The sequence below is a fragment of the Natrix helvetica genome, assembly GCF_964273705.1.
Source record: "Natrix helvetica genome assembly, chromosome: 1".
Taxonomy (NCBI): domain Eukaryota; kingdom Metazoa; phylum Chordata; class Lepidosauria; order Squamata; family Natricidae; genus Natrix; species Natrix helvetica.
The window spans coordinates 365,424,167-365,437,414 of NC_138548.1; the positions used below are offsets into that span (position 1 = coordinate 365,424,167).

The following is a 13,248-nucleotide window of genomic DNA, read 5'->3' on the forward strand; positions in this document are numbered from 1 at the left end:
ACAGACAGGGACTTCTCCGGGTGCCGTCCGCTAAACAGTGTCGGGGGGCGACACCCAGGAGCAGGGCCTTCTCTGTGATGGGCCCAGCCCTGTGGAATGACCTCCCCCTTGACATCAGGATTACTTCCGATCTCCGCTCCTTCCGTGTAAAGCTCAAGACCCACCTCTTTCAATTATCTGGCCTGGCTCAACCGTAGTTTATCCTCCTCCTGACAGTCCTTTTAAATGGTATTTTATCATGGGATATTTTAATGGCTATTTTTAATTTTCTATTATTATTATTAATGTGATATATGTTTGATTACTACCTCCTCCATGTATGTATATGTATGTATATGTGTGTATCTGTATGTTTATATGTATGTATGTATATTTTTATTGTACGCCGCCCCGAGTCCCTTGCGGAGAGGGAGCGGCTAACAAATTAAAAATTTGAATTTGAATTTGATTATAACCGGTCAGGGTAAAGATTTAAGAGCTGACCTAGTGCTACAATGATGTAATGCTGGGAATGAGTCAGCAAGGTTTTTGGGCTGATACCATTTTAAGAGCCTGTAATAAGAAGAGACCTGTTGGGGCATATCTCTTTTCCCGTGTGTGCTTCTGTGCTTTAATTTGCTGATTGCTGTCTGTTTGAGGTCGGACTAAAGAACATGTATGTATATATTCTTTGTAGATAAAACCACTATTTAAATACAAACCTCTATTTGCTTTATCTACTCCTGGCTTGTCTCACATAGTCACAGTGTGCGCACTCTGACACAACCCTAAAGAATTCCATTCATCTCCAAAACTTAGTTGAGAGATGGGCCTAGTTTGACTGATCATAAATTTAAATTTCCTTGTTGTACTTTGCTCAGGAATAGCAGTAATCATACGTACAGTCCCCAAAGGAAACTAGAGGCCTCCTAATTCTCCCCCATATAAGCGGCTAACCTCTTCTTTCTTACCTGAGTCAGGAATCCAGCAGCTCTTTCAGCTCCACCAACAGGAGGAGAAGATTCAGTGAACAACGGTGACTCCATTTTGTCCACTGGAAATGAGAGAGACAGAATGGAAACAGGAAAGGCTTCAACTTCATCTTTTCTATCCTGAAGGCACAGCTTAAGATTTCTTCCTGTCCTGCCCAGGAAACCTCCATTTTTCTCTCTTCAACACACTGCCTTTCATGGGCTCCATCATGGGAGCTATGAATTAAAGGAGAGGACCAAACCCCACCACATGCTGAAGAACTAAGCTCAGTTAGATAGTTCTCCTAACCTTTTGGAACGACACATGGAAGTTTATACTCTTGGCATCCGAAGCATTTGCTCAATCCCTGTAAATTCTCCTCTCCCCACCCTCTCTGCAGTTTGAAACCAGAGAAATTAGTGATGTCCTAGCAACCGAGGAAACATGCCTGAAAGAGCAGATGGTGTTGGAAATGGAACAGCAGGGATCTGTGTAGGAATTTAGTCCAAATTATCTCTTAAAGAAGGCCAAAAACAGAGAAATCATGATGGAGGAGGAGCCAGAATGCAACTCAAGGTGGCCCCTACAGGAGTCTTTCTTCCGTGGAAGGCAAACCCTAGGCTTGCTCTGAAGGGAGGGAATTCCTTTGTGTGCCTTACGTCTTCTAGCTTGAAGAGGGAGTTCTCTCTTTCTTATGGGGTCACCTTCTACTATGTCCAACGACTAAGACCCGAGAAGACGCAGAGAATTAAGGATAACTGGAATCTTTCTAGGAAATCTCCAGTCCGGTGGAACAGTCTTCCCTTACCTAGTGAGGTATCCTGACCCTCCAGACACTGGCACGGCCGGGCAACTGGTCTCCGTTGGCTCTCCAAAGATCCTCCCAGTCTTCCAGGGATCGGAAGATGCGAGCAGGGATTCCTTTTGGCTTCCTTCTCTCCTCCCCATTGCCTCACTCTTGGATCTCCCCCATGCACAGCCAAGAGCAGTTATGGGGCGGGATTCCCGCTCCCTCCAAACCTCAGAATCTCCTTCCCGCTTCTGAAGAAGATCTGAGCCGCGGAACCCGTTCTTGCCCGCCCCCACCAGATTCCCAGGGAGCGACTGGCAGCCGAAACTACCCAACGACGCAGACGGAGTGGAGCATGCGCAGTGGCCTCGGCAGTGGGCAGCCAAGAGTGCGCCCCCTGCTGGCACCTGGGGTGAAAAGGCGGCCGCGGGGGCAGCTTTAGAGGCTTTTGCAGGGCAGCCTCTGCCCGGAGTTGCCCCTGCCCTGGAGAGCGAGCTCTGCAAGCGGCATCCGGGAGAAGCCAGGCGGAGATCGTGCGCCTTTCCCGGGCCCTGGTGTAAAAGACGACTTGGAGAAAGTCAGGCGGAGGGCATGCCGCTTCCGTCCTTTGGGGATCCTCTCTTTTTCTCCGTCACTCACTCACACACAATAGTTCAGGGAAAGCGGCTCCCCGCGAAGCAGAAGGAGGAGAGTCCCACAGCTCCCCCTTTCTCTTTCGGCTCCATTCTCCGCAGGGAGAAATCTGCCCGGAGACAGATGACTCAGCCGAAGGGAGACTTCCCATTGGCGCAACGGATTCCTTGGAGGCCCCCTGCGAAATCTCCCTGTCAAGCCCCGCCCCCTCCCGATGCCTCCTCTCCCCTCTCTCATGGGAAGCCCCCGTGGAAGCCGCCTATGGCTGCTGCGGGTGGGGACGTTGGCCGGGAGCCCTGGAAGCGAAGGGGGGAAGGGGCACCCACGGGGGACTGGGAGGGACCAAGGATCCTGGCGCAGGGAGGAGGGGACTGTGACACCCAGCCACGCCCACTCCAGGCGAGAGGCGAGCCAGGTGGGAGCTTGCGTGAGCCCTCCCCTTTCTCCTTGGCCACGCCCCTCCCAGTGCGATTCCCAGACGGAGAAGCGGGAAAAGGGCGGGCGAGAGGTGTGGGAGGAGCCTATTCTGGCGGGAAGAGCGGGGAGAGAGAGAGAGAGGCGGCTCTGAGGGAAGCGCCAACATGGAGGGTTCCTTTGTGAGGGATTCGACTTCTCCTTTCTCTGCGTCAGAAACTGAATTGGGTCCTCTGACCCCTTCTTCTCCCTCCGCCCCTGCAGTGTCAACCCCAACCCCGGATCCTCTCCAAGCCCTTCGGCCTCCACCCAGCCCCAAAGACCCTTCAGAATAAGGAGGGTGTTTCTTTCAGGGCTTCGTTTTCCAAGGGAAAGAGTGGAATCTCTGGCTGGACAATAAGGAATATATTCAGTTGACCTATTCAATTCATACGTTGTTTTCAATGATATTAACTGGAAAGATAAATGTAGATGCCGCCTGGACCTCCCCAGCCTCAAAGGGCAAATCCTCAAAGGCCAAAAAACACCTTCCAAGTTGTAGAAAAAGAGGCTCCCCTTTGAGTCCTCTAGGGTAAAGGAAGAAGGTAAAGTTGGCCAAAGGACTTTCAGTGCTGCATGGATTATCTCCACAGATGTGAAATTTACATCATTAGGAAAATCTCGAAAAAATGTGACATAAGAAACTTAATGAATCTTCCTACATTTTAGAGGCATTGATTTCTCTCATTTCTTGCTTCACTTATAGGTCAAACTGCCTTGCTACTCTCCTCACATTCCATGGATTTCTATACACCCATCATCTGCAGTGGGAATCCTTTGATACAGTTTGATCTCACTTCATTCTGCCATTTTCTAGCACTTTCTGTGTATTCCTCTCCTCACCCCTCACTATAATAATATAAATAGCAGAGTTGGAAGGGACCTTGGAGGTCTCCTAGTCCAACCAGACAAAAGTTGGCCAAAGCATTATCAATGCTGCATGGATTCCAAAGCTGTAAAATTAAGTAATTAAGAAAATTCTAATAAAAATGCCAAGATTTTATAATGAGGCATGTTCCCCGATTTTATAGGCTATGTCTCTTCTTTGCTTCTTTCATAGATAAATGTACCTTGCTAATGCTTTTCTCATTCCATGGTTTTCAATGTATCACTGTGCAACGTGAAACTGAGTGAGATCTGAACTCATTCCTCTCTAGCATTTTCTAACATTTTATTCCACTCCCCCTCCCCCGATAAGTTCTCTTACATATTCATCTAGTTTCTTCATTTAGCTTTTTTGTTCAATGTGTATAAAGTAGGGCATCATTTAAATAGCACAACTGTTTCCAATAATTTATTAACCTTTCGAAATGAGAAAGGTTGTTAATAATCAGGAAATCTGTTTTTAAAAAAATATATCGATAAAAAGTACAAAGTCACAATCATGCTAGTAACTGTTTTCTCCAAAACCATAGCAACCTGATATGTCAACTATGATTGATCTTTCTGATGAACCTGATATCACAAATGAAGGACCCAGTAAGGGGGCATTTGAAAATCTTGGGAAATAGAAAATACGGTAATGATTAATCAGAGAAACTGACCAATGAATAACTTAAATCAAGAAATTTAAGATCTTAAAAAAAATGTTAGATCAATAAAACCATTTTGTCAAGCCTCCAAGTAATGTGTCCTGAAAAATAAAGTCCATGGCATCCATCTTTCGTTTCAAATCCATTTATTAGGAACACATTAAATTGTCAAGCACTTGGTATAACTCCAGCTCTGAACCAGATCCAGAATTACATCCTATAAAAGCAAAAGTTTGAAACTCCCCCCCCCCCCAACTCACAATCTTCAATGATTTGTCAGTCCAACAGCCTGGTGACTCCAAACTCCACCTCCAGCCAGCTGCAGGCCTCTTCTCTTCCCACGGGAAATGCCACCTAAATATGACATTCCCCCCTTATCTTTACACCCCCCCTGTCTTTCAACAGTTAGAAAGTGGCGAGCCTGAAAGTATTTTTAAATTCATTTACTACAAACCTAAATGCTAATAGAAAAGAGTACAAAGGCTACAATAAAATATGGTTCCATATATGAAATCTTAAGGGTTGACACATTTTTAAAGTCCCTTTCAGCTAGGTTAGGAGAGTATTAATATGGTAAATAAATTGCTTTCCACAGGATATTTTTTCTGTCCTCTGTGGATTCTTTCTTGAGACACACTCTGTTTTCACAAAAACACCTTCCTCATTCCGTACATTTCTATTTCCCTCCCGTGTGGATCCACTTATGGGAACAGGTGACTTAATTGCCCTGGTGCAATTTCTTCCCTGTGTGGTATCAATGTGGTAAGTAAGGGACCGGCTTGTACTCAAACTCTTCCCAAATTCATGGCATACATGATTTCTCTCCTGTATGGATCCTGTTATGGGAAGTAAGGGAACGGTTATCACTGAAGCCCTTTCCACATTCCAAGCATTTATAAGGCTTCTCTCCTGTGTGGGTTCTTTTATGGTAAATCAGATAGCCACTGGCAGCGAAGGTCTTTCCACAGACTGTGCACTTATAAGGTTTTTCCCCTGTATGCATCCTGTTATGGAAACTAAGTTGACTACTTTGGCGGAAACTCTTCCTACACTCTAGACATTTATAGGGTTTTTCTCCTGTGTGGATCCGTTTATGAGAAGTAAGAGAACCCTTTACACTGAAGCTCTTTCCACACTCCATGCATTTATAGGGTTTCTCTCCTGTGTGAAACCGTTTATGGAAGTTCAGGTAACTGCTGTTTCTGTAGCTCTTTCCACACTCCATGCATTTATAGGGTTTTTCTCCTGTGTGGACTCGTTTATGGGAAGCAAGGCCACAACTTTGGCTGAAACCCTTCCCACAGTCTAGGCATTTATAGGGTTTTTCTCCTGTGTGGACCCTTTTATGAGAAGTAAGAGAACTCTTTAGACTGAAGCTCTTTCCACACTCCATGCATGTATAGGGTTTCTCTCCTGTGTGGATCCGTTTATGAGAAGCAAGGGCACTGCTTGTCCTGAAGGGTTTTCCACACTCCGTGCATTTATAAGGTTTTTCACCTGAATGGACCCTTTTGTGGTATGTCAGTTGATTTGTACTTCTGTAGCTCTTTCCACACTCTGTACATTTATAGGGTTTCTCGCCTGTATGAATCCTTTGATGGGAAGCAAGGCCACCACTTTGACTAAAGCTCTTCCCACACTCTATGCATTTAAAGGGTTTCTCTCCCACATGGATCAATTTATGTTTAGTAAAATAACTGCTTGTATTGAAGGTTTTTCCACAGTCTACACATTTATAGGGTTTTTCTCCAGTATGTATCCTTTTATGGTAAGTAAGAGAAATCTTCATACTGAACCTTTTCCCACAGTCTACACATTTATAGGGTTTTTCCCCTGAATGGATCCTTCTATGGCATATCAGGTAACTACAAGTGCTGAAGCTCTTCCCACACTGTATGCATTTAAAGGGTTTTTCTCCAGTATGTACCCTTTTATGGGAAGTAAGGGAACCCTTCAGACTGAACCTTTGTCCACAATCCACACATTTATAAGGTTTTCTCCCTGTATGGATCCTTTTGTGGCATCTCAAGTAACTACTACTGCTGAAGCTCTTCTCACACTGTTTGCATTTATAGGGTTTTTCTCCTGTGTGGACCCTTTTATGAGAAGTAAGAGAACTCTTTACACTGAAGCTCTTTCCACACTCCATGCATTTATAAGGCTTTTCTCCTGTGTGGACCCGATAATGGGCAGCAAGGGAACTGCTTTGGCTGAAGCTCTTCCCACAGTCTAGGCATTTATAGAGTTTTTCTTCTGTGTGGATCCGTTCATGAGAAGTAAGTGTATTCTTTCTCCTGAAGCTTTTTCCACACTCCATGCATTTATAGGGTTTTTCTCCTGTGTGGATCCGTTTATGAGAAGTAAGAGAACACCTTACACTGAAGCGCTTTCCACACTCCAGGCATTCATAGGGTTTTTCTCCTGTGTGGACCAATTTATGGGAAGCAAGGCTACCACTCCGGCTGAAGCCCCTCCCACAATCTAGGCATTCATAGGGTTTTTCTCCTGTGTGGACCAATTTATGGGCAGCAAGGCTACCGCTTTGGCTGAAGCCCCTCCCACAATCTAGACATTTATAGGGTTTTTCTCCTGTGTGAACCAGTTTATGGGAAGCGAGGCCACTGCTTTGGCTGAAGCACCTCCCACAATCTAGGCATTTATAGGGTTTTTCTCCTGTGTGGACCCTTTTATGAGTAGTAAGAGCACTCTTTACACTGAACCTCTTTCCACACTCCATGCATTCATAGGGTTTCTCTCCTGTGTGGATCCGTTTATGAGAATTAAGAGTACTCTTTCTCCCGAAGCTCTTTCCACACTCCATACATTTATAGGGTTTTTTCCCAGTAAGCTTCCTTTTATGGCAAGCAAGGGAACTCTTCACACTGAACCCTTTTCCACCATCCACACATTTATAAGGTTTTCCCCCTTTATGGATCCTTTTGTGGGATTTCAGATACTCTTTATGCCTGAAGCTCTTTCCACACTCCAGGCACTTATAGAGCTTTTCTCTGGTGTGGATCTTTTTATGAGAAGTTAAATTACCTTTCCACCCCACGCTTTTTCCATAGTCCACACCATTGGAGGGCTTCTCCCGTGCCTGGATCATTTTATGTGAAGTAACATTATTACTGCTGGAACTTTTTGCACTTTTGTAGTGGTTACTAACATTAGGGCTTGCTTTGAATCTTTTTCTACTTCGACATTTCTCCGTACATTCTTTGGAATCATGTTGGGTCAGGAAACGATCCATTTTCACACATTCAAAAATAGATTTTTCTCTCAGACAGAAAAGGAGAATGGAACTGGAAGATGAAATAAAAAAGAAGGAACAGTTACTTATAGAAACCCCAAAAGACGAGGCACTTCAGATGGCGATAAAGCTGTTGAAAGATCAATTTCAAATGCTTATATCAGAACAAACAGCAACCAACTTACAATTTGCGAAACATAACACCTTTGCTAATGCTAACAAACCTGGTAGGTGGTTGGCTTATACCTTGAGAAAGAACACAAATGACAGAATTATTGATAGAATCGAGTATGGAGGGAAAACGGTATATCAACAAGACTTGATTAAAAAATCATTTGTGGACTATTATGCTGTTATATGTACAGGACAATATACAGAACAAGTCAGTAGATGACTTTTTGGAAGGAAAAAGGGTTACTAAAATATCCGTGCTTCAAAAGGCAAATTTGGAACGTCTGATAACTGCTGATGAAATTATTTTAGCTATAAACCAACTTAAACTAGCCAAGGCTCCAGGGACTGATGGTTTGACTGCAATGTACTATAAAACTTTACAATTGGAAATGATTGATTATCTTACAGAACTATTTTGCAACATACAGAAAGGAGGTAAAATACCTTTCTCATGGAAAGCGGCTTTTATATCATTGATACCCAAAGACAAAGATGGCCCTAAGAAACCAGAGGATTACAGACCGATATCTCTTCTGAACACAGATTATAAAATATTTGCTAAAGTACTAGCCAACAGATTGATGCCAGTTATCCAAGAGGTTATACATCATGATCAAGCAGGATTTATTGAAGGCAGACACATGAAGGAGAATGTAAGGCAACTCATAGACTTAATTGATTATCTTGATAACAATAAGCAGATCTCAGCAGTGCTGGTTTTCTTGGATGCGGAGAAGGCCTTCGATCGAGTGAATTGGAACTTTCTAACCAAGACTTTGGAAAATATGGATATGGGACCACGATTTCGGCAGGCGATTGGAGCAATTTATCAGCAACAAAATGCACAACTCATTATTAATGGAAATCTGATCTGGTTGTTACCCTTTCACATCCTCTGAATTCAATAATCCAGATGAAAAACATCATAGCAGAATTTGGCATGGTGTCTGGGTTTAGGCTAAATCAAAATAAAACGAAAATGATGGTTAAAAACATGACAGAGACTCAAAGAAAGAGACTTGTAAGTTTGGCAGGTTTCGAAATAGTTTCCAAGGTCAAATATTTAGGAATACAAATTGCAGAATCAAATACAAAACTTTTCTTAAATAATTATGAAGTGTTGTGGCAAAAGATACAGAAAGACCTTCAAGTATGGAAAAAGCTACAACTATCTTTGCTTGGAAGGATTTCAGCAATTAAAATGAACATTCTACCTAGATTCATTTTTTTATTTCAGATGATACCGGTGCTTAAATCAGATAAAATTTTGACAGAATGGCAAGCAACATTAAATAAATTTGTTTGGAAGGAGAAAAAACCGAGAGTAAAGATGAAGATTATGCAAGATACTCGTGAAAGAGGTGGCCTCAGACTCCCAAACCTCCGATTGTATTATGAAGCTGCGGTATTTACGCATGTAGCAGATTGGTTTGGGAAAACAAAAACGGAACTGTTGAATATAGAAGGTCATGACCTTGTTCTGGGATGGCATGCATATCTTTTTTATGAAGATAGGGTGGATAAAGTGTTTAACAATCATGTTCTCCGAAGTGCCTTGATGAGAATATGGAAGAAGCACCGCCTAATTGGGATTACAAAATACCGCTTTGGTTGGATCTTGCAGACACCATGTGGATTACGAATACTAAGTCACTCGGGGGGTGTTTATATAAAGATGTGCTTATTGCTGATGGGGACGAATGGCAGTTGAAAACTTTGGAACAACTGTTGGAAGAAGGAATTACTTTAAATTGGTTACATTATATACAGTTACAGAAGAGATGGAAAGAAGATCGTAGGGTCGGCTTTATGGATAAAGAAGTGGAACTGATTAAGCAGATAAAAGAGACTGGCCTGAAACAGGTTAAAAGAATATATAATGTATTGTTAGAAAGAGACTCAGAAAGTGAATTGGTTAAGGATTGTATGATTAAATGGGCTCAGAATTTTGATGAATCGGTTATGTTGGATACGTGGGAAAAAATATGGGTTCAGAATGTTAAATTTACACAGTCACAGAATTTAAGGGAGAACTTTTATAAAATGTTTTACAGATGGTATTTAGATCCTAAAAAATTATCATGCATGTACCCAAATGTTCAACCAAAATGTTGGAGATGTGGGTGCCTAGATGCTACCTTTTTTCATGTATGATGGACTTGCAATAAGGTTAAAGCTTTTTGGATAAAAATATTGTGGATTATGCAAAATGTATTTAAGAAAAGGATACAATTTACTCCGCAAATGTTTTTACTGGGTATAACTAAGGATTCTACTAAAGGGGAAACAAAATTGGTTTTGTATATGGTTACAGCAGCTAGGTTGTTGATTGCTCAACACTGGAAAAAAGATTTTTTACCGACAATCGATCAATGGATTCAGAAAGTGGCGGGGTTTGCCGAAATGGCAAAAATTTCATCTTTCTTAAAAGGTCAGAAGCAGGAGAATTATACACAGGAATGGGTTAAATGGATTGATTACATAAAGAATAAATATCAGACTAGGAAGTACTATGTAGTCTTTAGGTAAGAATGTTTAGATTGACAGATGATTAAGTAAATAATATATCGGATGCTTGGAATTGTTAGAGTGGTGTATAGCGGAAGTCAGGGGGGTGGTTTTGATTGGGAGGTGGGGGAGGGTTAGGGTGGAGGGTGGGGAAATATACATGTTTAATTAATCTAGAAAATGGGATTAATGAGATATTGTTACTTTAAGAGAAACTTATATTGACTTCCGGTTCCGGCGGCTGACAGCGACGGGCAAGTCCTTTGCCCGCTCTGGCTCCCCGGTGGGCTTCCCCACTTCTTTGGGGGGCACAGGACGCCCCAGAGAGGCGTCCTGCCGAAGGAGCGGCTTCGCGGGGGATCCCGGCATCGGCGGCGGCTGGTGGGGGGCCCCCCGCTTCGCTCTAGGCATCGGGGAGCAGTTTCGGAGGGCGCTTCGCGTCTTCGCAACAGGCTGATCGGACAATGAAAAAATAGAAGGAAGCAGCGGCGGTGTGGTGAGGCGCTTCCCCCCTTCATTCCCTTTCTTGACTTGAAGGACCTTTCAGCATTTTAAAACATTAACTTTTGGATTTCCTTGGAGGCGCGGCTGGAGGGAGGGGGATTCCCCCCCCCTTGGACAAGCGGCTTGGAAAAATTTTGCTCTCAGCCCCAGGGGAAGGACGAGGGGGGAGAGCCAACCAATGATGCCTCACCCCTGCAAAAGTGATTTTTCATTGAATCTAGCCCCATAACTTATTGATGATCTGAGAACTTTGGGAACTTTCAAAACTTTATTATGCCTCTGAGCCCAAAGCTGGCAGGGCAAGATGGCACACTTCCGTTGTCTTCATGAACTGTGAAACCTGACTCCATCTTTAAAATTCAGGCTTCCGGTCTTTGTCTCCGTGTCACCCAGAAGAATCTCTTGTGGATTGTTATTCTTTGAACTCTCTGGTGGAAAAATTCTTCTCTATTGCCAGACTGACTAGAGAAATTCTCTTCTGCTTGGATCTTCTGCCTCCTGGACTCATCTGGCTGCTCTGCTTCTCCAGCTGTCCATTCTCCATACTGACTGATCTCTTTACTTTATAAACTATGTCTCCTAAAAGACCACCCCCTGGAAAACCTGGCTTTGCTACTTCTGCCCCGACATCTGCAACATCCAGTCCTGCCACACAATCAAAGATCACAGACCTGATGCAACCTAAGAGTACAGAGATGGATTTGCAACAAATGCTTCAGCAACTTATACAGGGCCAGGAAGAAATTAAGAAACAATTAAAGGAAATGAAGGAAGAAATTAAAGAGAACCAAGTCCAAATCTATAAGAATTCACAGAGACTGGACCTTGTGGAGGGTGGGGTGGCGGAGGTGAGGGGGGGGGGTAGAAGCAGTGCAGAAGGGAAACAAAGAACTTGATATCCAGCAAATGAAAACAGAATTTGAGAGAATGTCCTTTTATCTTAGATTTCAAAATGTCATAGAAGCAGATGGGGAAAATATAAGGGACATTATGACTAACATCTTCACTGAATACATACACAAAGAAAAACAACAGATGGAATGGGAGATAGATCTGGTTTATAGAGTGAATTCAGCTTATGCCAGAACACACAATGTACCCAGGGAGGTCCATATTAAATTTCTTAGAAAAAGCACAAGAGACGAAATTCTGGGTGTACAAAGGGGGCAGGCACTGACATACCACGACAGGGAAATAACCATCCTGAAGCAGATCCCCAAGAAAATTAGGGAAAAAAGGAAAAACTATTCGCAATTGGCGAATAAATTATACCAGAAGGGGGTGTGGTTTAGATTGTTGATGCCTGAAGGTATGCTGATATTCTGGGAGGAGACAAGAATTAGAATTAACACACCCATAGAGGCACAGGCCTTTATGGAAAAAAACAAAACAAATCTAGAAAAAACAGAAGATTCTACAACGGATATGCAGGACACGGGAGGGGCCGGAGCTCTGCCAGCGGGGGGAGAAGGGGCAATACCAAGAAAGCTCAGATCACAAAAATGAATAAGAAAATCTCATTGTTATAAACTGACCGAAAGTAGTAATGGAATTATATGTGGATCATATACTACAATGTATAAACTGATTGAAAATATTATTAGAATTAATATGCTGATTATATATGATTATGTATTAATGTTTTATACACAGATGTATTCTATGAGTTTGGAGGGAGGGGGCGCCTGCCACACTTTGCAACTGCCAAAATTTGTATACCTTTCTATTTACCTTTTCCCTTATAAATGTTAAAAAAAACCAATAAAATTCTTTTTTTTTAAAAAAAGAGAAACTTATATTATGATTGTTGGGAGGTGAGGGGGTACAATGAATGAGAAATTTACTTTAAGATGGGGGGAGGGGAGGGGGTACAGTATTTACGGTATATGTGATCTACATTATATGTCGGGGGGAGAGTAAAAAGGGGGGAAATTTCTTTGTATAAAACTTTTTCAATAAAAAAAAAGACGCAGAGAATTAAGGATAACTGGAATCTTTCTAGGAAATCTCCAATCCGGTGGAACAGTCTTCCCTTACCTAGTGAGGTATCCTGACCCTCCAGCCACTGGCACGGCCGGGCAACTGGTCTCCGTTGGCTCTCCAAAGATCCTCCCAGTCTTCCAGGGATCGGAAGATGCGAGCAGGGGATTCCTTTTGGCTTCCTTCTCTCCTCCCCTTTGCCTCACTCTTGGATCTCCCCCATGCACAGCCAAGAGCAGTTATGGGGCGGGATTCCCGCTCCCTCCAAACCTCAGAATCTCCTTCCCGCTTCTGAAGAAGATCTGAGCCGCGGAACCCGTTCTTGCCCGCCCCCACCAGATTCCCAGGGAGCGACTGGCAGCCGAAACTACCCAACGACGCAGACGGAGTGGAGCATGCGCAGTGGCCTCGGCAGTGGGCAGCCAAGAGTGCGCCCCCTGCTGCACCTGGGGTGAAACGGCGGCCGCGGGGGC

The 13,248-nt window shown here is 43.4% G+C and overlaps 1 protein-coding gene across 1 annotated transcript in view; it reads right to left on the minus strand.

Annotated features, from left to right (window-relative positions):
• LOC309383356 (uncharacterized protein) overlaps positions 1–12,951 on the minus strand; it is a 29,164-nt gene extending 16,213 nt beyond the window's left edge. The window contains exons 1-2 of the mRNA XM_081935821.1: positions 12,833–12,951; positions 951–1,033 (exon numbers count right to left, since the gene is read on the minus strand). Coding sequence (XP_081791947.1) covers positions 951–1,025 — 75 coding nt within the window. The 5' untranslated portion in view covers positions 1,026–1,033; positions 12,833–12,951. The remainder of the gene's footprint in view (positions 1–950; positions 1,034–12,832) is intronic.
• Between the last annotated feature and the right edge of the window lie 297 nt (positions 12,952–13,248).